This window comes from Lipotes vexillifer, unplaced genomic scaffold, assembly GCF_000442215.2.
Source record: "Lipotes vexillifer unplaced genomic scaffold, Lipotes_vexillifer_v1.1 scaffold914, whole genome shotgun sequence".
Taxonomy (NCBI): Eukaryota; Metazoa; Chordata; class Mammalia; order Artiodactyla; family Lipotidae; genus Lipotes; species Lipotes vexillifer.
In genome coordinates this window covers 3,451,439-3,475,172 of record NW_006780388.1, presented here as the reverse complement: position 1 = coordinate 3,475,172, position 23,734 = coordinate 3,451,439, and the positions used below count along the sequence as shown (strand labels likewise).

Sequence of the window (23,734 nt, the reverse complement as noted above, 5' to 3'; positions counted from 1 at the left end):
TGTTAGCAGGCGTCGTCCTGTCCCCGGGGTCCAGCGAGATCCTGCTTGTGCCCCTGGTGCAGTGCCGTCTTGGCCTTTGCTGGCCCTCTTGGGTCCCTGCACTAGACTAAGCTATAGGGCAGGGTGGGGGCAGCAGAGACCCAGGGCCGTCATGTCCAGGGCAGGTGGGTGGGGGCCCTTGGTGGAGTTGGGGGGAGACTCTGTCCAGCCCCAGGAGGAGGTGGGCAGGGTTGGGAGGACAGAGAAGCCTGTGTGTGGGGGGAGGGGAGAGAGACCTCAGACAGACCCTCAGGCCCTCCCATGGCCAGGTCCTATCAGGAGGCTGCAGGAGAGTCAGGATCACCTGTTGGGGTCACAGTCCCCCCACAGTGTACATGGGCCCTCAGCACAGTTCTCCACAGTATAGGTGTTTTCCCCAGGCACGGCCCTCCACAGGGATTGTGGCCCCCAGGGGTGGCCCTCACTTGGTTCTCTCAGTGGTCCCTGGTGCCTGGGGCGGGGTTTGAAAAGACCAGCAGTGAATTAAACCAGGCACCTGTCCCACCTTATCTCAGACCATAAACACAAACAGCAGAGTGTCACCCGGTGACCCTGCCACAGAGGACAGTGAAGCCGTGGGGGCCTAGGAAGACCTGACCCGGGCGGGAGGGTGTGGCTTGGGACAGAGCTGAAGGACGAGGGGACAAACCACACAGATGATGGGAAGGCGGGTCTCCCCGCATGTCCTGCAACTGTCCACAAACAGGCAAGGAGCACCTACCCTGCACCCCCCATCCCAAATGCTGGGGCTCAACATCGGATCAGCAAGGACCCTGCCCATCACAGGGTGCCCTGCCGCCGCCGGCTACCCTGGGGCCATATCCCGAGCCCCTAGAACGGGCAGCACACAGTGGGGCTCAGTATTTCTCTCATCAGGGGCTTGATTGTTGTGTAGAAACCACAGCTGCTGTCCTGGTCTCCTGCCCTGCCCAGTCCTGACACCCAGGGCGGTGGGTTCCAGTGTCCCCGCTTCCCTGCCTCCCTGGGGCACTCGTCCGGTGAGCTCGCTGCCTCCCGCCCGCCACAGGTGGGTTCCTTCTTCATGATCAACCTGTGCCTAGTGGTGATCGCCACGCAGTTCTCGGAGACAAAGCAGCGGGAGAGCCAGCTGATGCGGGAGCAGCGGGCCCGCTACCTGTCCAACGACAGCACGCTGGCCAGCTTCTCAGAGCCTGGCAGCTGCTATGAGGAGCTCCTCCGGTACGTGGGCCATGTGTGTCGCAAGCTGAAGCGCCGTGGCCTCCGCCTCTACGCCCGCTGGCAGAGCCGCTGGCGCAAGAAGGTGGACCCCAGCGGCGTGCCTCACGGCCAGGGCGCTGGGTGGCGGCCACGGCGGGCGGGAGGGCGCGCCACCTCCATCCACCATCTCGTGTACCACCACCACCACCACCACCACCACCACTACCACTTCAGCCATGGCAGCCCACGCCGGCCAGGCCCCAAGCCAGGCGGCAGTGACACCAGGCTGGTGCGGGCCGGAGCACCTCCCTCGCCCGGCCGTGGGCCCCCCGACGCTGAGTCAGTGCACAGCGTGTACCATGCAGACTGCCACGTGGAGGGGCCACAGGAGAGGGCCCGGGCAGCACATGCTGTGGCCACTGCCGCCGCCAGCCTCAAACTGGCCACTGGGCTGGGCACCATGAACTACCCCACCATCCTGCCCTCAGCCGCAGGCAGTGGCAAAGGTGGCCCTGGGCCCAAGGGGAAGCGTCCTGGTGGACCCCTGGGAGCCGGGGGGCACAGCTCACTGAGCCTGAGCAGCCCCGACCCCTGCGAGAAGATCCAGCATCTGGTCGGGGAGCATGGTAAGGACCTCACCCTGTGGGGAGCAGTGGGGAGTGGGGGGCGGGCTCCTGGGACATCCCCGCCTGTGTGCAAACCCTCGTGAGCTCAGCCTTCCTCCCTTGGAGCCCTGGATGAAGGGAAGAAGGTGGGGGAGGTCCTGGGCACCTCAGATGGGAGAAGGTGCCCCCCTCACCTCCATCCATCCTGTAGCCCTGAGCGTTTGCCACGTGGAGATGAGAATTCTGAAGCTAGCAAAAAAAAAACCCTGGGGCTGTGCCCCATTGCCCACGCCTGGCCCTGAGAGGGACCACCTGTCCATGGCCTGGTCATTTCTCAGGAGGAGTGGCCGGCCCCCTTTCTAGGTGGGGAGACTGAGGCTGGGGCAGAGGGAAGGGAAAGCCGAGGTCACAGAGCTCCCAAAGGCCGAGGAGAGAGGGGCCGGGGTGCCTCCCAGTATACTCGGTCCTCCCACCTGAGGTACCGGCCTCACCCACCTGGGACGGGCAGGACACTGCGACCCCAGACACTGGCGTCCCATGCAGACTGAGGCCCTCCCAGGTGGCATGCCCGGGCAGTAGCCCTCAGGGTGCCTGGAGTGCGTAGAGGTGTGTGTGTCCTCACACAGTGACTGGGGTGTGTCAAAATGCACATGCCTATAGTCCTGAATTGCCCACTGGGGCAGGTTGGCCCCGCAGGGCTCCTGGCTGTGGCGAGTCTAAGCCGCCGCTGGTGCAGTCACCTGGGCCCCAGAGACTCAGCCGGGCAGGCAGCACCGAGCGACAATGGCTCCTCCACATCGTGACCTGGAATGTTCACAGTCACGTCATCCGTTTAACGTGACTGCTGGAAAGTGGCTCACGTCATATTTCTGTGGATGGCGTGGCCCCCTGGTGGATGAGCCCCTCTGCCTCTTTTTATCCTTGAGTGAACAGAGAGTATCTGTGCAGGGCGTGCATGTGCTCAGGTGTGAGTGCCCAGGCGTGGGCATGTGTGTCTGTGCATGTGCTCAGGCGTGTGCCTAGGTGTGTATGAATGTTCCCACACGTGCACACATACCGAGGTGTGAGTGCCTAGGCGTGTGCATGTGTACGATGTGCATGTCTACACAGACGCAGTTCACCCCATGGCAGCCTGCTTGTGCATGTGGGTCCCAGGCGCCTGGTGTTGCAGCTGAGCGGCCTGAGGCTGCCCACACCCTTCTCTCTGCAGGACTGGGCCAGGCCCCCAGCCGTCTGTCAGGCCTGCGCGTGCCCTGCCCCCTGCCCAGTCCCCAGGCGGGCACGCTGACCTGTGAGCTGAGTAGCTGCCCGTACTGCACCAGCGCCCTGGAGGACCCCGAGCTGGAGTTCAGCGACTCAGACAGCGGAGACTCCGACAGCAACGGGGTCTACGAATTCACACGGGATGTGCGGCACGGAGACCGCCGTGACCCCGTGCAGCCACCCCCAGCGGCGGACACGCCAGGCTCAGGAGGAACGCAGCGGAGGGCACAGCGGCGGGCAGCGGCAGGCGAGCAGGGAGGGCGGGGCCGTGTCTGGGCCTCTTTTAGTGGCAAGCTGTGCCGCATCGTGGACAGCAAGTACTTCAGCCGCGGCATCATGGTAGCCATCCTCACCAACACACTGAGCATGGGCATCGAGTACCATGAGCAGGTAGGCGGCCCGCTGCGCCCTCCAGAGGTGACGTGGGCCTGAATGGACAGCCCTCGGAGCTACCCCCGGGGAGCACGTTCCTCGTGTCTCCTTGAGACTTTAGTCTCTTACAGGGCCCCGCAGAGGGGTTTCTGGGGCTTGGGGAACAGGGATGGCGTTAGAGCTGAATGTCAGCTGTCGTGGCAGTTTTTATCAGCCACTCAGCAAACGCTCGTGCTTCTCCTTGGCTGGGCCTCTGCTGAGGGGTGAATGGAGAAGCCGTGGCTCCCCCCTGGAGGTCCTCCTCTCTGGGGTGGGGGTTTGAAATCACAATTCCAGAGGCCGCAGGGAGCTGAGGGCACTCACCAGGCCACCCAGTGCTCTTCTCAGGATGGGGCGCCCACAGCCCAGCTCTCACAGAGAGTGGCCCCCCCTTACATGAGCCAGAATGTGCCCACTGGAATGCCCCTGGGTGGCCCGGAGCGGCCAGTGGTATGGAATGGCCCCCAGAGGAGGAATTGTATGGGTGGTGCCTGGCCCCCCAGTAGCCCCTGCGTGGGTCTGGGGCCTCGCCAGGGAGGAGCAGTGGCTGGGTCCGGCAGGGAGAGGGCGTCCACTCTGGGGACCGAGGCCAGTTCACTTTTTTTTCTTTTTTGGCTGCATTGGGTCTTCATTGCGGCATGCGGGCTTTTTTCTCTGGTTGCGGCGAGCAGGGGCTACTCTTCGTTGTGGTGCACGGTCTTCTCATTTCTGTGGCTTCTCTTGTTGCGGAGCAGGGGCTCTAGGGACACGGGGTCCAGTAGCTGTGGCTCGTGGGCTCTAGAGCGCAGGCTCAGTAATTGTGGCACACAGGCATAGTTGCTCCATGGCATGTGGGATCTTCCCGGACCAGGGCTTGAACCCATGTCCCCTGCATTGGCAGGCGGATTCTTAACCACTGCACCACGAGGGAAGCCCCGAGGCCACTTTTTAATGACCAAGTTGCCTTCCTCGTTTTCCATCCTCTGGGCTTTTCAAGTCATTTAAGCTATGTTTTTTCATCCTGGAGCAATTCAGGGAAAATGCCAGCAGTGTTAGCCTCCAGCAGCCCCGGCAGGGAGGTTCTCTTTGTGAGAGTGAGACCTAGGCAGGGACAGCAGCAGGCTGGAGGGAATCTCCGGCAAGGAAGAGCCTTTGCACACACATGTGTATACACACACGCATGTGCACACACGCACATACGCAAGGTTTACCTGTGCAGATGTGGGCATGTGTACAGATGTGTACACGTGGGAGGCCCTGCGCACATGCACGGCACATGCAGGTACATGCAAACTCACATGTGCACACAAACAGGCCACACACTGGCACACACACATACCAGCATTTACACTGGTGCAGGTGTGCACACACACAGGCGGGCCAGCACATCCCCAGTAAGAGAGGGACCTCTGGGGCCTTCTGCTGACAGGGAAGGGTGTGCAAGGCCACCAGGGATCAGGGCAGCTCTTGGGAGGCACCAACTGTGTGCCCTGCACCCCGTGCACCCACATGCCCACCCTGGAACCCTGAGGCAGATGCTCCAGCCCCTTTTCCCATGGTCTGTGCTTGTGGGGTCTGGGGAAGTCTGTGGACTGTTTCTCAGACATGCTGGTGGGAAGGTCAGGCAGGGCCTGGGGAGGGCCAGGGACAGTCAGGATAGGAGGGCCAGGCAGGTTGGGGTCCAGCTGGAGGGGACATCGCTGGGGTCCTTGTTTTCTCCTCCAGACAGCAGCCAGTTGGGCTCCTTCTGAGATGCTGCCACAGCCCCTTGGCCCCTTGATGCAGACTTACCTGCTCCTAGTTCACTGGAGCAGTCCCCCACCCCTGCTGAGGGGCACTGGGAGCCGTGGGTGGGCCCTGATGACGTCTCCGCTGCCTGCAGCCTGACGAGCTGACCAACGCCCTGGAGATCAGCAACATCGTGTTCACGAGTATGTTTGCCCTGGAGATGCTGCTGAAGCTGCTGGCCTTCGGTCCGCTGGGCTACATCCGGAATCCCTACAACATCTTCGATGGCATCATCGTGGTCATCAGGTGGGTCCCCACCTCCTGGGAGCCCACAGGGGCCGGGGAGGCTCTGGCTCGCCAGTGTCAGGCGACAGCCCCCCACACATAGCAGAGCCCCAGCCAGCAGGAGAGGCCCTGCCAGCAGCATTTCATGGGATGGGATGTCTTGGGGCAGGATCCCCGCCCCTCCCCACAAGCACTGTCTGGTACACACAGGTAGGTCAGCTGCATCTCAGGTGAAAGTTTGTAGAATCTAGTGGAGCTGTTCCCTGCAGGAACAGAGTGGGCACTCAGTGGCCCTTCGACCTCACAGCCGGACTCCACTTAGGGCTTAGAACCTTTGAGGAAGGCCAGCTTACCTGAGGGGTGTCTGCTGCAGCAAAATCAACACAGAAATGAATTGGAGAATCTGGGGGAATTCCCTTCCCCAGGAGGAAGCAGGGCCCTCAGGAGTCAAGGGATCCCTCACCCTAACAAGAACAGACAAGCCAGGCACAGCTTGAAAGGCGTAGGACCAGGAAAGACCCTCACTTGAGAAGCTTCTGACTGGGCAGCTTCTAGGGGTCGGGCAGCCAGCAGGACAGCAGCTGATTAGGAGGCTTCAGAGATGTCACCACCATCCCTCAGCCCTGTCGATGCCTTGATGCAGCTGAACCTGCTCCCAGAGTGGAGTTGAGCGGAGGCCACGGTGGCTCCCGGGCTGGTGTTCCTTCTTCTGGGAAGAGGGTATCCCAAGGTCAGGGTGGGCACAGGGATGCGCGGCCAGAGAAGGCCCTCCTGAGCCTCGGCCTGCCCACAGCGTGTGGGAGATCATCGGGCAGGCAGACGGCGGGCTGTCGGTGTTGCGGACCTTCCGGCTGCTGCGGGTGCTCAAGCTGGTGCGCTTCATGCCCGCGCTGCGGCGCCAGCTGGTGGTGCTCATGAAGACCATGGATAACGTGGCCACTTTCTGCATGCTGCTCATGCTGTTCATCTTCATCTTCAGGTGGGCACGCCCGGTGGGGGTCATCCTGCCCCCTGTGGCTGCGAGGGAAAGGCCTGGGGCACTGAGCACATGCCTGCCCCTGAGGGGAGGCCCCTCCCACCACGCTGGCCCCATGCTCTGGCTTTGGGGCCCGGGGTGCCAGGAGCCTCAAAGCGGCAGCAGAAACTCAGTCACTGGTTCATTTCGACAGGACTGACTGGGCACCTTCTGTACCAGGCACCGGCATACTGGGCTCTGCTCCCACAGCTCATAGCTGAGTGGCGTGATGGGACCGGCCCCCAGATGGATGGATCGGGGATTGTGCCCTCCCAAAAAGCCAAGAATGAGGGAGGCAGAGAAAGGGCGGGGCAGCCAGGCTGGAGTTTCTTGCTTCAGCTGCTGTTTGCTGAGCCCTTGCCGTGGGCCAGCTTGGCCCGGGGCCTCAGGCCTTGGGGAGGGAGCTAGGGCAGAGGGCAGCCCCAGGTTGGCTGGGTGAGACAGGCACCTCAGGTCCTCGCTGCTGCCTGAAGCCAGAGTGGCCTCTGGTTGTCCCTCCTACTCCTGGCCTTGGTCTTCCCACCTATACAATGGAAACAGCTTGGCTGTGGGCACTTGGGAGGCCCCTGCAAATCAGAAAGCTGGGGGTCCGGGGGGAGGTGTAGAGGAACAGCTGCTGGGTGTGGAGGTGACCAGGCAGCACCCCCCATATCCCCCCACTTGTGCCCCCTCCCCCGCACTCACCACGTCCCTGTCTGCCGCCCTTAGCATCCTCGGAATGCACCTGTTTGGCTGCAAATTCAGCCTGAAAACAGACACTGGAGACACGGTCCCTGACAGGAAGAACTTTGACTCCCTGCTGTGGGCCATCGTCACCGTGTTCCAGGTAAAGCCAGGCGGGGCCGTCCCCTCATGTACGTGGTAGTCCCTGGAGAGCCACAGCCCTGCTCAGAACAGCCCCAGAGCTGGCCGAGGCCTGTCCGAGGCCACAGTGAGTGACGAGCTGTGAACAGCAGCAGGGACATTGATTCTGGCCCCTGGGGTGGTGGACCTGGTCTCACTTGTCCAGAGCTCCTTCTGGTCCTAAGGGCCTGTCAGCATTTCTACAGCCAGGCCCACCATCCTGGCACCCCCTCGGCCCCATGTTGGGCCCACTCTGCCCCGCCACCCCTTTCCCCCAGATCCTCACCCAGGAGGACTGGAACGTTGTTCTCTACAATGGCATGGCCTCCACCTCCTCCTGGGCTGCCCTCTACTTCGTGGCCCTCATGACCTTTGGCAACTACGTGCTCTTCAACCTGCTGGTGGCCATCCTTGTGGAGGGCTTCCAGGCGGAGGTGAGGGGGGCTTCCAGGGGAGGCAGTGGGAGCCAGGCACATTGGGCACACCAACATGGAGAGAACTCCGTCCTCCACCCACTGGGCCCTTCCGTCCACACCCGCCCCCGTGCTGGCCTGGCCTTCCTGTAGGGGGGTTCCACCTGAGGGGAGCCTCACGTGTGCTGTGTGCTCCTCGGGCACAGGGTGATGCCACCAGGTCTGACACAGATGAAGACAAGACCTCCACCCACTTGGAGGAGGACTTGGACAAGTTCAGAGACCTCAGGGCCACAGGTGCGCATGCGGGTGAGGGGGCCGGGCAGGGACAGGATGGAGGGAGCGCTGCCTGCCTGTCTGGGCACAGCTGGGACTCCTGTGGGCGGGTCCTGGGCAGGCAGATTATCCTTCCTGGGAGCCCTGCAGGCTCAAGTGGCCTCCTCCCCCCACCCAGAGATGAAGATGTACTCGCTGGCGGTGACCCCCAACGGGCACCTGGAGGGCCAGGCCAGCCTGCCCCCTCCCCTCATCATGCGCACGGCAGCCACACCCATGCCCACCCCCAAGAGCTCCCCACACCTGGACGCGGCCTCTGGCCTCCTGGACTCACGACGTGGCAGCAGCAGCTCCGTGGACCCCCAGCTGGGGGACCAGAAGTCTCTGGTAGGGACGGTCCCCCGCCCTGGCCTCAGGGCACCTTCAGGCTCCACCCACCCAGTTCCTTAGGCCTTCCCCAGAGATGTGTGAGGGTCCCGCAAACACACCCCCAGTCATACCCCAGGAATCCCCTGGCCCTGAGTGCTTTGTTTTCTATAAATGGAGCCGGAAGCTGCCGTTTTTATGGGAGGAGTATGAACAGATGAGTAGACTGTCAGGCCGGAAGTTTATCTTCCAATTTGCAATCATAGATAAAAGCTGGCAAAGCGCACAGCATACAAGATGGGGAAAACAGAGAAGGATGGCAAAAAGGTGTAAAAAACTGAGTATGTGGGACTTCCCTGGTGGCGCAGTGGTTAAGAATCCTCCTGCCGATGTAGGGGACACAGGTTGAAGCCTTGGTCCAGGAAGATCCCACGTGCCGCGGAGCAACTAAGCCCGTGTGCCCCAACTACTGAGCCTGCACTCTAGAGCCTGCGAACCACAACTACTGAGCCTGTACTCTGCAACAAGAGAAACCACCGCAGTGAGAAGGCCGCGCACCGCAAAGAAGAGACTACCCCGCTCGCCGCAACTAGAGAAAGACTGCATGCAGCAGTGAAGACCCAACCCAGCCAAATATAAAAAAACAAAAAAAAATACAAAAAAAAACTAAGGATGTGAAGCAGGTGACAGAAGCCGGGTGGAGGGTTCCGTGCATCACGACCAGCAGCACCCTGTGGAGCTGGAGCCCACAGGGTCTTTCCAGACAAACCCAGAAAACACCACCCCCAGCAGACACAGCCAGAGCCGGCTTCTGGGCTTCTCAGAAGGGCCTGGGAGGGGTGGGCAGAGCAGGACAAGCCAACCGTGGAGAGAAAGCACGGGGTTGTGAACCTGGAGGAAAGTCCAGGCAAACCCTCAAGGCAGGACGATCGTGTGTTGGTAACAGAAAAGGTGCAGGGCTGAGCCTTGGGTGGGCCGAGTGACCTAGCAACAAGATGCATCACAGCCAAACTGCTAGGACTCTCTGGGAGGAGGACAGGGGATGTTGAGCAAGGATTCCAGCTCAGCTCCTGCTGGACCCCTGAGGTGAAAACGATGAAGGGCAAAGCGGGTAGGTGCAGCAAAGGTGAAGTCCCCAGACCACAGTCCAGTTTATCTCCTGGATAAGCAGCGCCCGGCTTCTCTTTGCGAGTCCAGAGTCTGCCAACTAGAAACTGATGTGGGGCCCCTCCCCAGAGATCCAGTTCAGCTGCTCGGTGGCATCTGAGGATGCCTGGTCCGTGGCTGGTCCCAGGCCCGCTGATAACCTTCGCCCACCCTCTGGTCCTCGAGCAGGCCCGGGAGGCCCACTCAGTGCTCTTGACGCTTGCTGGCTGTCTCTCCAGCTAGCTGTCGACCCACTGTGTGCCACAGGTGCCCCACTGAAGGTTCAGTGCTGCTAGTGTCTCTCCTTAGCCTGGCTGTCCTCTTGTTAAAGGAGATGATCCATGTACAGATGTCACCCATGGGTGTCAATGGTGATGCCACTGGATGCGAACGGTCCCTGTGCCAGGTGCCCCTGAGGCCAGGATGTTTGGGGGTTACTTGGTGGGGGCGTCTGACCTGCTCACTCCTGCCCCCTCCCCGCAGTCCAGCCTCCGCAGCTCGCCCTGCACCCACTGGGGCCCCAACAGCGCCTGGAGCAGCCGGCGCTCCAGCTGGAACAGCCTGGGCCGCGCACCTAGCCTCAAGCGCCGGAGCCAGTGCGGGGAGCGTGAGTCTCTGCTGTCTGGTGAGGGCAAGGGCAGCGGCAGCACGGACGAGGAGGCCGAGGACAGCAGGCCTGGTGTGGGAGCCTCACCAGACACACGTGCCACACTGCTGCAGCGCACTGAGTCCCTGGACCACCGCAGCACACTCGACCTGCGGCCCCTGCGGCCAGCTGCCCTGCTGCCCACCAAGCTTCATGACTGCAACGGGCTGGCCCTGCCCAGCGAGTTATTCCTGCGCATCGACAGTCACAAGGAGGACACGGCCGAGTTTGACGATGATGTGGAGGATGTGAGTGGGGGTGGGCCTCACGTCAGCCCCTCGCCTCCCCCCTGTCGTGGGCTGGTTTCCCAGGTGGGGACTCGGGAGCAGCGTTCATGGGAGGCCCTTGGGACGGGGGAGGGAAGCAGGACAAGCTGGGCAGGAGCTGATCCGGCTGGCGTGGCCTTGGCTGATCCACAGGGAGCTCTGGAGTGGGATTCGCCCCAGGGTCAGCCCCACCTCCAGCTGAGGGCTTGTTCTGAGCTGGAGTCGGTCAGCCAAGGAGAGCCCCATGGAAGGAGAGGGGAAGAGAGCAGAACCACCTTCTCAGCTAGGCACTTCTGCTGCCCTGGACAGTTCTGCTGGGAGGCCCACCTGGGCAGGGATCTGAGGATGGCCACTTAGCGGCAACCCCCTGGACTCCCAGCGTAGATCCCTCACCCAGTGCCCGGGTGGGTGGACAGGGCTAAGCCTGAAGGCAGGAGAGGCTGGGGGCTGGCCAGGCTGGGAGGGGCCCTGAGGACACCCGCCCCCCTCCCCAGAGCTGCTGCTCCCGGCTGCAGAAAGTGCTGGAGCCCCACAAGCCCGAGTGCTGTCGGAGCCGCGAGCCCTGGGCCCTGTACCTCTTCTCCCCACAGAACAGGTATGGGGCACACCTGGGAGAAACCTGGGAAAGCTGACCCCTCCCTCTGGGCCCCTGCGTCCCTACCACGTGGTGAGCGCTGTGCTCCTCCTCTGGGACCTTGGGGACGGGAAGCAAGGGCTTGGCCGGGGCTGTCCCTGAACCCCCACCCCCGGCCCCCAGGTTCCGCATCTCCTGCCAGAAGATCATTGCTCACAAGATGTTTGATCACGTCGTCCTGGTCTTCATCTTCCTCAACTGCATCACGATCGCCCTGGAGAGGCCCGACATTGACCCCGGCAGCACCGTGAGGCGCCCTCCTTACCTGGGAGGGGTGGGGTCCCGCCGTTGCGGCTGGCCCCTCCCATCGTCCTGTCCTCTGCAGGAGCGCGTCTTCCTCGGCGTCTCCAACTACATCTTCACGGCGATCTTCGTGGCCGAGATGATGGTGAAGGTACAGGGTGTCCAGGGGAGCCCAAGCGTCTGTCCATCCGGCCTTGCAGCCCTGCCCAGTGGCCCCACCCTGGCCCCATGTGCATCGCCTGTGTCCACCAGCCCTTCGTCTGCACCCACTAGGTGGTGGCCCTGGGCCTGGTCTCTGGTGAGCATGCCTACCTGCAGAGCAGCTGGAACATACTGGATGGGCTGCTGGTCCTGGTGTCCCTGGTTGACATCATCGTGGCCATGGCGTCGGCCGGTGGTGCCAAGATCCTAGGCATCCTGCGTGTGCTGCGCCTGCTGCGGACACTGCGGCCCCTGAGGTAGACTGGGCCCTGGGGCAGGGCCTGAATCGGGGATCGGGGATCGGGGGTCGGAGCAGGGCTGGGGAAGGATGGGGTGGAGTTTGGGGAAGGGAAGGGCATGAATGGGCGGGGCTACGGCTGGATGGGGCAGGGCCAGATGGTGGGGCGGAGCCAGGTAGTGGGGCAGAGCTGGGGAGGGAAAGGGCCTGGGGCCAGCAGGGGGTGGGGTCTTTGCAGCGCTGGGCCTTCTGTCTGGTGGCAGCTCCCTTGGGTGGGCTCAACAGCACGTTTCTTCTGCTCCTCGTGCAGGGTCATCAGCCGTGCCCCAGGCCTCAAACTGGTGGTGGAGACTCTGATATCGTCACTCAGGCCCATCGGAAACATTGTCCTCATCTGCTGTGCCTTCTTCATCATCTTCGGCATCCTAGGGGTGCAGGTGCGTGGCCCTGCTTGTCTGTGGGACGGTGGTCTGTGGTCAGCAGCAGCATAGCAGCCCCGGGAGGGCCAAGGCTCAGGCAGGCAGCGAGAGAGACGTTGCTCTCTATCCGGCTGCTCTGGGAGGCCCCGTGGGGGTGGGTCTGGAGCGTGGGGGTGCAAGGCCTGGCCCTCTGGGTGACTGCCCCACCCTGGTCAGCTCTTCAAGGGGAAGTTTTACTACTGCGAGGGCGCTGACACCAGGAACATCTCCACTAAAGCCGAGTGCTGGGCTGCGCACTACCGCTGGGTACGACGCAAGTACAACTTCGACAACCTGGGCCAGGTGGGCAGGGCTGGGGGGTGGGGTGGTGGTCGGGATGGGGGGCAAGCCTGGCGGGGGTGACCTCACCTAACCTCGTCCTTATCTGTAAGGTGGGAGCGGCACGACGGGTCTGCGAGTCGTGGGTGGGTCTGCTGTGCGTGGGGCTGTGGTAGGGGGTGTGGTCCTTTGGGGCGTCTCCCCAGCAGGAGGCCGCGTCCAGAAGTAACCACCTTGCTCTGGCCTCGCAGGCGCTGATGTCCCTGTTCGTGCTCTCGTCCAAGGACGGCTGGGTGAACATCATGTACGACGGGCTGGACGCCGTGGGCATAGACCAGCAGGTGCAGTGGGCAGTGGGCAGCCCTGCTCCTCCCAGCAGACCTTTCTTCCCATGTCCTTTGGTCATCTCAGGGAGTGTCCCCCAAGAGGCCGCCTTTGGCCTCTGAGAACTTCTGGAGAGCTCCACGTGGGGGCCAGCGCTACCCTGCAGGCAGGGCCCGTGCCCGGGAGGGCGCCCTTGTGGGCAGGCACCCACGTGCCACTCCTGTGCCGCAGCCGGTGCCCAACCACAACCCCTGGATGCTGCTCTACTTCATCTCCTTCCTGCTCATCGTCAGCTTCTTTGTGCTCAACATGTTCGTGGGCGTCGTGGTGGAGAACTTCCACAAGTGCCGGCAGCACCAGGAGGCCGAGGAGGCGCGGCGGCGGGAAGAGAAGCGGCAGCGGCGCCTGGACAGGAAACGCAGGAGTAAGGCGCTCCCGGTGGTGGTGGCGGGTCGGTACCTGCGCGTCACCCCAGCCTTTTCCACCTGCCTGAGCCCCCCCCTTTCGCCTGTGGGAGGGTGGCTGGGGACCGGGGGACCGGGGGACCAGCCGAGGGGCGGCTCTGAGACCCGGCTGCTGCTGGCCTAAGCCCGGGTCTCCCTCGTGCTCAGCACAGGGCTGTGCAGGCAGCACCCAGGCGGCAGCTCAGCAGCCTGGCCCCAGAGCCCCCTACCTGGCCCCAGTCCCCTTGCCCCACCCGCAACTCCGGCCTCACCGAGTGGCTCTGCACGCTTGCCCTTCTTGCCCTCAGAGAAGGATGACTGTAGCAGGATGCGGGGTCCCTTCCCAGGAGGCACAGGGGATGGATGAGGCCCCAGTTCCCACCCCCCACCACCGCAGGGGCAGGTTAACCCCATGACTTTTCACACCATGGTGGGGGGAGCGAGCAGAGCCATCCAAGACAGAGAGAGGGTCTTAGAAAACACCACCCAGCTGGGGAGCAAAGAGGGCCTCTTCCAGGAGAGGCTGCTGAGCTGCCCGCCCACCCCGTGGAGTCTCCTAGCCCTGCCCACCGCAGCCAGCTCAGACCATCTCCTTGTCTTTCCAGGCACTTTCCCCAACCCAGGTACCTGCCCCCGCCCTGCATGCCTTAACCCCCACTTCTGCCGGCCACTGCACAGGGCTGCGGACTGGCCTGACTTCCATCCCTCTGCCACTGCCACAGGGAAGGGTGGGCATCGCAGGCGGGTGCCAAGCCCACTGGGGCCCACCGCAGGGTGGGCACGGGATGGCTGGGGTGGGGGGTGGGCGCCGGGCACCAGTGGGAGGAAGGGTTGCTGGCTCGCCTGCCTGGTGTCCACGCTGCTGCCTTCAAGCTCGTGTGTGTTCCTCCGCCCGGCCTGCATGCCTGACTGCTTCTCTGCTGCACTCTGGGAAGCCTGCCGGCCGGTGGCTACCCCATGTCCTCAGTGCTGGCCTGGCCCAACTGGTCACTGGCCCCTTTGGCTGCAAGAGCTGAGTCGAGCTTTCTAGTGACCGCATGCCAGACCAAGGAGCATGTGGGCCCCAGGGAGGGGTCGGTTCCCGTCGGCCCCCGCTCTACCTGGTCCCTGTGCACGGGGTTCTGTGGCCGAGGTGGGTCCCCTATGCAGTGGTGGCAGCTATGCGCTCACCCAGTGGGAGCTCAGTGGGCACTGATCTGCCCTAAAGAGTTACAGCAGGTGGAACATTTAGTGCAGACAGACCTGCTGGGAGATAAACAACCTCCCCCCGCCACCCAGGTCATGGCCATCGACCTCAGATGGACCGGAGAGCAGGCAGACTCCAGATAGCAGGCAGTTGCCCACTGGCCTCCTGGAGCACAGGGAGTGGAGGGACTCTGGGCCTGGGGGCCAAGATGGGGGTGTGGTAGCCACTCTGCCCTGCCCCCCAAGAAAGCTCCCATCTGCCCACCCTTCATCACTGAGGTGTCTCTCAACCCTGATGCCAGCTCATGAGAGTAGATCACAATCACACAGGCCCTGGCTTGGGAGCTCCCGGCAGGGCGGGGTTTGGGCAGGGCCCCACGGCAGGGCACAGGTGGGATCTCAGCTTCCAGGCCCACTCCTGGGGTCTGCCCTGGGGCTGGGGCCCTCTTGGTGGAGTAGGTCGGTGGGTGACCTGCCCCTGAGGCCCACTTCTGAGCCTGGGCCCTCCCCCAGCACCTCTACCCTCCAGCCCCTGGGAGGCAGCCCTCCCCCCCCACCCCACCCACCCCCTCACCATGGCCCCCTTCCCACAGAGGCCCAGCGCCGGCCCTACTATGCGGACTACTCACCCACGCGTCGCTCCATCCACTCTCGCACGGGATGGCTGGGGTGGGGGGTGGGCGCCGGGCACCAGTGGGAGGAAGGGTTGCTGGCTCGCCTGCCTGGTGTCCACGCTGCTGCCTTCAAGCTCGTGTGTGTTCCTCCGCCCGGCCTGCATGCCTGACTGCTTCTCTGCTGCACTCTGGGAAGCCTGCCGGCCGGTGGCTACCCCATGTCCTCAGTGCTGGCCTGGCCCAACTGGTCACTGGCCCCTTTGGCTGCAAGAGCTGAGTCGAGCTTTCTAGTGACCGCATGCCAGACCAAGGAGCATGTGGGCCCCAGGGAGGGGTCGGTTCCCGTCGGCCCCCGCTCTACCTGGTCCCTGTGCACGGGGTTCTGTGGCCGAGGTGGGTCCCCTATGCAGTGGTGGCAGCTATGCGCTCACCCAGTGGGAGCTCAGTGGGCACTGATCTGCCCTAAAGAGTTACAGCAGGTGGAACATTTAGTGCAGACAGACCTGCTGGGAGATAAACAACCTCCCCCCGCCACCCAGGTCATGGCCATCGACCTCAGATGGACCGGAGAGCAGGCAGACTCCAGATAGCAGGCAGTTGCCCACTGGCCTCCTGGAGCACAGGGAGTGGAGGGACTCTGGGCCTGGGGGCCAAGATGGGGGTGTGGTAGCCACTCTGCCCTGCCCCCCAAGAAAGCTCCCATCTGCCCACCCTTCATCACTGAGGTGTCTCTCAACCCTGATGCCAGCTCATGAGAGTAGATCACAATCACACAGGCCCTGGCTTGGGAGCTCCCGGCAGGGCGGGGTTTGGGCAGGGCCCCACGGCAGGGCACAGGTGGGATCTCAGCTTCCAGGCCCACTCCTGGGGTCTGCCCTGGGGCTGGGGCCCTCTTGGTGGAGTAGGTCGGTGGGTGACCTGCCCCTGAGGCCCACTTCTGAGCCTGGGCCCTCCCCCAGCACCTCTACCCTCCAGCCCCTGGGAGGCAGCCCTCCCCCCCCACCCCACCCACCCCCTCACCATGGCCCCCTTCCCACAGAGGCCCAGCGCCGGCCCTACTATGCGGACTACTCACCCACGCGTCGCTCCATCCACTCTCTGTGCACCAGCCACTATCTGGACCTCTTCATCACCTTCATCATCGGCGTCAACGTCATCACCATGTCCATGGAGCACTATAACCAGCCCAAGGTGGGGTTCGCTGCCTGGATACCCCACCCACCCTGCCTCCAGGCCTGCAGCGGGGAGGGCCGCGGGTGGGGTCCATTGCTCAGTGAGGTGGTGCTACACTAAGAACTGGGGCCCCAGGTCTGCAGCAGTGCCTGAGCCCTCACCAGGGTTTATGGGGTACATGGATGTGTGGCTGGAACAAAGGGTCCTCCTTCCTTTAAAACCAGTGGAAACTCCCAGGGCACACCTGCCCCAAGGGCCTCCCCAGCCCCATGAGAAGTTCCATCCAAAATGCTGGCTAAGGGAGTGTCCCCGAGTCCAGCTTCCCAGACTGTGGATTTCACAGTCCAGGAAAGGCCAGTCTCTCAGAGGGGGATGTCCTCCGATTGCATCGCCACCATTTCATTAAAGACGGGATGCCCCTTCCTCCTAGAACAGCAGAGAGCCTCTGACTCTTTGGCTGAAGCTGAGCCCATCCGGTGGGCTGGCCCCTGCCCTGGGCTGTGGGTGGCTCTGGTCCAGGCAGGGCCAGCAGTCTGGGCTCCGAGGGGCAGGTTCCCCCACCTGAGAGTTGTCCCCAGAATGCTGCGAGGGTAAATTCAGGCAGCCCTCCCCAGCCCAGCACAGACCTGAATCCAGTAATAGCTGAGACCTGTCCCGTATCTGAGGAGGTGCCCATGTCAGCAAAGGAGAGAGATGGAGCAGGATGGACAGGGCACAGGTGCGGGGGCAGCGGCGGTGGGGGGGCGTCCAGTGCTGCAAAGGGGCAGGAGGATGGGTGGGAAGGGGCAGCTGGGCAGGGAGCCTGACACTCAGGAGCCTGACACTCCATCCCCAGTCTCTGGACGAGGCCCTCAAGTACTGCAATTATGTGTTCACCATCGTCTTCGTCTTTGAGGCCCTGCTGAAGCTGGTGGCGTTTGGGTTCCGGAGGTTTTTCAAGGACAGGTGTGTGGAGCAGGGGCAGGAAAGAGCCGTGGCCTGAGACCTGCAGAGGTGACGGTGCTGAGTAGAGGTGCAAGATGCCCTGTGGTGACATCAGGACATTTCCAGGGGACAGGGAGGGGACTCCTGGTGCTCTGAAGGGCTGGGGGTGCTGGGGAAGAGGCAGTGGCCAGCACTGAATCATGCCTGCCTGCCCGGCCCAGGTGGAACCAACTGGACCTGGCCATTGTCCTGCTGTCTATCATGGGCATCACACTGGAGGAGATAGAGATGAACGCGGCACTGCCAATCAACCCCACCATCATCCGCATCATGCGTGTGCTCCGCATCGCCCGCGGTAGGCCACCCGCCTGTCCCACCAGGGTCTCCGGGCTATCAGGAGGGCCGGTAGACAGGGCTCAGGTGTCCACCTACCCCGTGTCGTTCCTCAACCCACACTGGTGCGTGATGCTGGTGACGGGAAGTGGGGGGACGGGTGGTCCGGGTCTGGCCAGCCAGGAGAGGGTCAGACCAGCCCCACCCCCTCCCCGCTAATGCTTGGCTCCCGGCCCTAGTGCTGAAGCTGCTCAAGATGGCCACAGGTATGCGGGCCCTGCTGGACACAGTGGTTCAGGCGCTGCCCCAGGTAGGTCAGCAGCTCAGGGACTGGGCCTGGGTCTGGCTTCCCTGCTCCCAGGGTGGGCATCACAGACACCCGCAAGAGGACAGGCTACAGGGAGGGCCTCACTCACTGTCAATCAGCACTCGTTCACCTGGTCGCCCCGTCTCGCGGCAACTGCAGTTACCAACCCCTCTTCCTGCTGGGTGCAAGGAGTAACTGAGCTGCTGGGCTGTGCTGTGAGAGGAGCGTGCTGCCTGCCTTCCAGGCCTCAGTCTAGTCTCTCTGGGGAAGACCAATGACCAGTGCCCATATCCCCCAGTGCAATTCTGGACGCAGTGGGATTTGGGCAGAGGGCAGAGCCTGTGGCAAAGGTGTGCTTGTCGAGTTTGGAGGACCACACCCAGGGCTCAGGTGTTGGCCAAAGGCCTCTCTCCTCTGGAGCCAATTCAGGCCCTGCGACCTCGCATCCTGTGCCCAACAGCCACCACACTGATCCTTTGTGGTCTCTTGAGCTGAAAGTCTTATTGCCCCATCTGTGCAGTCCTCAGTCCCTCTGCCAGTCCACCTGACCAGCCATCCATCCACATGTCCATCTGGCCGTGGATCTAGCCCTCTCAACTACCCTTCCAGCTATACAGCCACCCACACATCTGTCTATCTATTCAGACAGCTGTCTTTCCACCCATCTACCAGGTGTCCAGCTGTCCAGCATCCAGCCCTCCTGGCCAGCTGTCTATCCACCAGCCCAGCATGTTTCTCTCCACCCAGCTGCCTCCCCAGCTGCCCACTAACCCCCCAGCCCTCCACGCCCTCCACCTTCAGCCGGCCCCCACTGGTCCCCTTAGCAGCATTCCTCAGACCTGAGTTATACTCAGCTCTCCTTGGAGCCTGCCCAGTGTCTGTGGGAGTGACGGGAAGGGGTGGGGGGTGGAGGATGGGAAACCCAGGCCTGGCCACGCCCCAGTGCCATGCCTCTGGGGGCCAGAGCAGGTGCTGGAGAAGAGGGGGAGCAGCCACATCAGGGTGAGGGAGGCGTGTGAGGGTGCCTCTGCGCCGCCCCCACCCCCATAGCCCAGAGTGAGCGTGAGCAGGCGCTGGGAGGGTGGGTGGCAAGTTCACAGAAGAGCCTCGGGCAGGGGTCAGACCAGACCTCACTGTCTGCAGAGCTTCAGCCTTCACCTTGAGGTGGGGACCCTGAGGCTGGAGGCAGGCCCTGCACAGAGTCCACCAGAGCCCTCAGGAGGCCTCCCAGGTTCTGGGGAGCAGAGGAGCTGGAGGCAGCACCGTGGGTGCCGGGTGGGCATGAGGAGCCAAGCAGGGGCAGAGGCCAGCAGAGGGGCCTTGGGCACCAGGCAGGACAGGGACCCCTGGGGGCCACAGGAGCTCAGAGGCCAAGAGGGATGGATTAAGAACAGGGCTCAAGGCAGTCCCCAGGAACTTGATGCCCTGCTGGGCGGGTCTTGGGTAAAGGGGGTGGGGTGAGACTGAGGCCCCGCTGACCTCATTCTGCTTCTCTCCTATGTAGGTAGGGAACCTCGGCCTGCTTTTCATGCTCCTGTTTTTTATCTATGCTGCCCTGGGAGTGGAGCTCTTTGGGAGGCTTGGTGAGTGCAGCTGCGCCGTGGCCCACACTCCAGACACGGGGTCTCAGAAGGCACAGCATCACGCATGAGCACACAGCCCGCGGCTCCGGGTGCTGGCCAAGCTGAGGCCCTGGCCCCTGCTCCTGTCAGCCTTTCACTGTGAGGTGACTTGGCACATGCAAAAGTGCTGTGGCAGATGCATGACGTGCACACAGACACGCACATGTGTTCATACCCAGGCCAGGAGAACAGAGCTGCACATGAGTGTGAGTGCACGTGCCCACACGCAGGTGTGACCTGAACTCCACCTGGTCCCCAGGGGACATGCTGCAGCAAGTCCTTAATTGTCACCAAGGATTTCCTCAGACCCCCAGGCATGAGGCTCTGGCTAGTCCGGGCAGGGGTCCGTGGGGACCTTTCGTGGCAACCCAGACCCTGTGGGAGCGCCCTTCCCTTTGGGTGTCACTGAAGGCTCAATGGGTTCCAGGGTCTGACCAGAGGGGACTCCTCAGACCCAGCAGCTAGTGCCCCACAACCTGGATCTGGGCCGTCTCGTGCCCAGGGCAGCCCTGTTACTCCTCAGAATGGGGCGGGGGGGGCATGCTAATGCAGAGCTGGGCCTGTTCTGAAGGCATCCACCTGCCAGGGCCCCTGAGCTGTGCCACCACCCTGCATCCCAGAGGAGCGTGCCTTTCTCCCTGTGGGAGGGCAGGGCCTGTGTGCGGACTGGCCCCGACAGGCGGGCTGACCAGGTCCCTCCCGGCAGAGTGCAGTGAGGACAACCCCTGCGAGGGCCTGAGTAGACACGCCACCTTCTCCAACTTTGGCATGGCTTTCCTCACACTGTTCCGCGTGTCCACGGGGGACAACTGGAACGGGATCATGAAGGTACCGGCCCACGCGGTGGGCGGGGCGGTGGGAGTCCACGAGAGGCCCTGCAGACGGAGGTGGGAGCCTGCCCGCCACCCTCCACCCGCAGGACACGCTGCGGGAGTGTGCCCGTGAGGACAGGCACTGCCTCAGCTACCTGCCGGCCATCTCGCCCATCTACTTCGTCACCTTCGTGCTGGTGGCCCAGTTCGTGCTGGTCAACGTGGTGGTGGCCGTGCTCATGAAGCACCTGGAGGAGAGCAACAAGGAGGCCCGCGAGGACGCCGAGCTGGACGCGGAGGTCGAGCTGGAGGCGGCGCAGGGGCCCTCCGCCCGCCCCAGGCCCACGGCCCCGCCGAGCCCGGGCGCCTCGCCGGACGCCCCCAGCCTGCTGGTCGTGCGCAAGGTGTCTGTGTCCAGGATGCTCTCACTGCCCAACGACAGCTACATGTTCCGGCCCGTGGCGCCCGCTGCAGCCGCTCATCCCCACCCGCTGCAGGAGGTGGAGATGGAGACCTACACAGGCGCCTCGGGCACCTCGGGTACAGCCCCCTGCGGAGACAGCCAGGACCTGGGCGGGCGGGGCCGGCCAGGGCCGGCAGGGGCAGGGGTGGGGCCGGCGGTGGATGCACATTTCAGGCACCTTCTTGCCCCAGGCCCGGTCACCACCCACTTGCCGCCTGTGGAGTCCTGCCCGTCCCTCCAGGTCCCCTCGGCTGTGTCCTCCCCAGCCAGGGGCGGCGACACCCACCGTGCCCTGACCCCTCTGGGTGCAGCCCGCTCCCCTAGTCTCAGCCGGCTGCTCTGCACACAGGTAGGAGGAGACTTCCAGTCCTCAGCTGAGGCCTGGGGGCTCTGTGGGGGTTCCCTCCCCATTTGAAGAATGAGCGACAGGGACATTGGGGAAGCAGGCGCTGTGTCCCTGGAGCCTGTGATGATGGCACCTGGCCATGGGGACCCGTGTCCCCTCAGGCGGCAGCCTCGCCCTCCCTGAGGCCCCCCCAGCAACCTTTCCTGTGGGCCTGGTTGTACCCACAGACCACTCTCACCTGAGACTTCGGCCCCTCTCCCTTCCTCCCTCCTTGAGGTGTCAAGCTGAGCTGGTGGTGCCAGAGTCAGGCAGTTGTTGCAGCCTGGCTCTGCCCCCCATTGGGTCTCCAGAGGCCCATGGCAGATTCTGCCCATGGAAGCTTGGGCTCCAGGCCTCTGCTCCTCACGGCCCCTCCCCAGCATGACCAGCGTTGGTGGGGCCCCTACACTAGGGCTGGGGGACAGTGCTTCCACACCAGTGTCTCACAGCCCCATCTCATCCTGGCCCATAGCCTTGGGGGTCACAAAGTCATCCTGGCCTGTGGTGGGGGGAGGGGTCCCTGTTGCCTGGGCTCTGGCTGGTCTCATATGACTCCATGTCTTTGCAGGAGGTAGTCTGCACAGAGTCCCTAGAAGGGCAGGTCGATGGTCCCAGGGACAGCAGCCCGGGCTGGGGAGAGCCTGGTGGGAAGACCCCTGTGAGGCAGGCGCCCCTGGGGCCTTCCTTGCGGTCCCCGCCCCGTTCCCCGTGGCCCACCAGCATCCGCATCCGCAAGCACACTTTTGGACAGAACTACACCTCCAGCCGGCCACCGGCCCTGGGTGCAGAGGAGGCTGAGGCCCCAGACCCGGCTGACGAGGAGGTCAGCCACATCACCAGCTCTGCCCACAGCCCCTCGGCCTCCCCTGCTGCCCGTGGGGTGGTGGGCGGTGAGCCAGACCTGCACAGGCTCTACAGTGTCAACGCCCAGGGCTTCCTGGACCGGCCAGGCCGCTTGGACGAGCAGAGGCGGCCCTCCGTGGAGCAGGGCTGTGGGGACAGCCGCCCAGAGGCCGGGGAGGCGAAGACCCGGGCCCTGGAGGCCGAGCTGGCCCTGGGGGCACGCAGGAAGAAGAAGATGAGCCCCCCCTGCATCTCCATAGAGCCCCCCGCGGAGGACGAGGGTGCGGCCCGGGCCCCTGCAGCAGAGGCCGGTAGCACCACCCTGCGGCGGAGAACCCCATCCTGCGAGGCTGTGCCCCACAGGGACCCCCTGGAGCCCACAGACAGTGCAGGCTTGGACACTGCTGCCAAGGGGGAACGGCGGGTCCAGGTCCCCTGCCGCACGGAACACCTGACCATCCCGAACTTTGCCTTTGAGTCGCTGGACGTGGGGGGCCCCAGGGGGGACCTGTTCTTGGATGGTGGCCATGGTGTTGCCCCAGAACCCAGACCTTCCTCCTCAGGCATCACGGCACCTCCCAAACCCCAGGAGATGGAGCTTCCAGTGGCCTCGGGAGACCCCCCCAGAGGAGGGGCGGGGGCTGCACCTCACAGTCCCTGAGAGCCCACCGAAGAAAGGGTCTACCCCAGTCCTGGGTGACAGTGTGGCCAAGCCCATGTAGCTCGGGGTGCAGTGTGCACAGGCTTTGGCACTGGGGTTGGGGTGCACCCAGCAGGGTGGTGGCCCAGGCAGGCTACGCGTGGACCCTGGGTCCGGCCCCACTGAAGGCAAAGGTGCCAGAAGGACGTCAGCCCAGGGAGAAGGAGGCAGATGCTATTGTGGGCAAAGTGGAGCAGGGGGAGCCCACAGCCTGAAGCCTCAGTTAAAGTTTGGGATTTCCAAGTTTGCTGCCATGGTCCCAGGCCGTGCCAGTGGCCTGGTCAGCAGTCCCGTAACGAGAGCTATGTCCAAGGGACAAGGACCAGAGAACACCAAAAGAAGAAAGGCAGAGGCCACCTAGCAGAGCCCCGTTCTCACATCTGCTTATTTTTATACGTGCTTAGGGCCGTTTGTGCCCCTCCAGCTCATCCCCAAGGCCACCGTGCTCACGCTTCACGCTGCTCACAGTCTGAGTTCTCATCCATTTGTCTCCACCGCTCATTGCTGTCTCATCCCCCCTCCGTATCCACTGCCCACCGTTCTGTCCCCCTCAGGATTCCGGAGAATGCCCTTGACTCCGGTCTCTGGGAAACAGCTGGTCACCAGGGAGTGGGGACCATGCAATAAGACCCTCACTGCCCGTGGGGCTTGGGCCGAGAGTTTCAGCTGATGCCCCCTTGTTTCACTTTGTTTCTGTTATAAATTCAGGTTAAACATTTGCAATAATCCGATGCAGAAAACTTGGCTTCTCAAGCCAAGGGGAGGGGAGGGGGGCAAAGCAGAGCGGAATAAATATTAACTTATTTAAGAAATGCGTTGGATTTCCACCGTCAGAATCGGTCCCTCACGTGGGTAGGTGGCAAGCCCGTGGCCTTGGTGAGGGCCAACCTGGGTGATGCCTCCACCACCAGCAGCGGCACGGGGCTCCACAAAGCCCTCCTGCAGGCTCCCCCCGCCCCACTTGGGCAGATCGCAGATAGAAAGCCCTCCTTTCCTGGAAAAGTAGAGCTCATCTCGGCAGCCGGAACCATGTGATATCATTCACACACTGGAGAAACAGGGTCTGATCCAATTAGGAACAAGTTTCTGCCAG

The 23,734-nt window shown here is 63.3% G+C and overlaps 1 protein-coding gene across 1 annotated transcript in view; it reads left to right on the top strand.

The window, feature by feature from the left end:
* The window catches only part of CACNA1H (calcium voltage-gated channel subunit alpha1 H), a 63,911-nt gene extending 41,248 nt beyond the window's left edge, over positions 1-22,663 (top strand). Inside the window, 28 exon segments of the mRNA XM_007453673.1 lie at positions 1,067-1,844; positions 3,034-3,476; positions 5,359-5,510; positions 6,283-6,468; positions 7,213-7,330; positions 7,626-7,781; positions 7,967-8,057; positions 8,215-8,423; positions 10,032-10,442; positions 10,955-11,055; positions 11,218-11,341; positions 11,420-11,488; positions 11,611-11,795; positions 12,087-12,213; positions 12,412-12,537; positions 12,765-12,854; positions 13,069-13,261; positions 13,886-13,903; positions 16,119-16,270; positions 17,088-17,197; positions 17,398-17,531; positions 17,749-17,819; positions 19,321-19,399; positions 20,145-20,266; positions 20,358-20,790; positions 20,905-21,062; positions 21,667-22,560; positions 22,562-22,663. Coding sequence (XP_007453735.1) covers positions 1,067-1,844; positions 3,034-3,476; positions 5,359-5,510; positions 6,283-6,468; positions 7,213-7,330; positions 7,626-7,781; positions 7,967-8,057; positions 8,215-8,423; positions 10,032-10,442; positions 10,955-11,055; positions 11,218-11,341; positions 11,420-11,488; positions 11,611-11,795; positions 12,087-12,213; positions 12,412-12,537; positions 12,765-12,854; positions 13,069-13,261; positions 13,886-13,903; positions 16,119-16,270; positions 17,088-17,197; positions 17,398-17,531; positions 17,749-17,819; positions 19,321-19,399; positions 20,145-20,266; positions 20,358-20,790; positions 20,905-21,062; positions 21,667-22,560; positions 22,562-22,663 — 5,832 coding nt within the window.
* Positions 22,664-23,734: the final 1,071 nt, after the last annotated feature.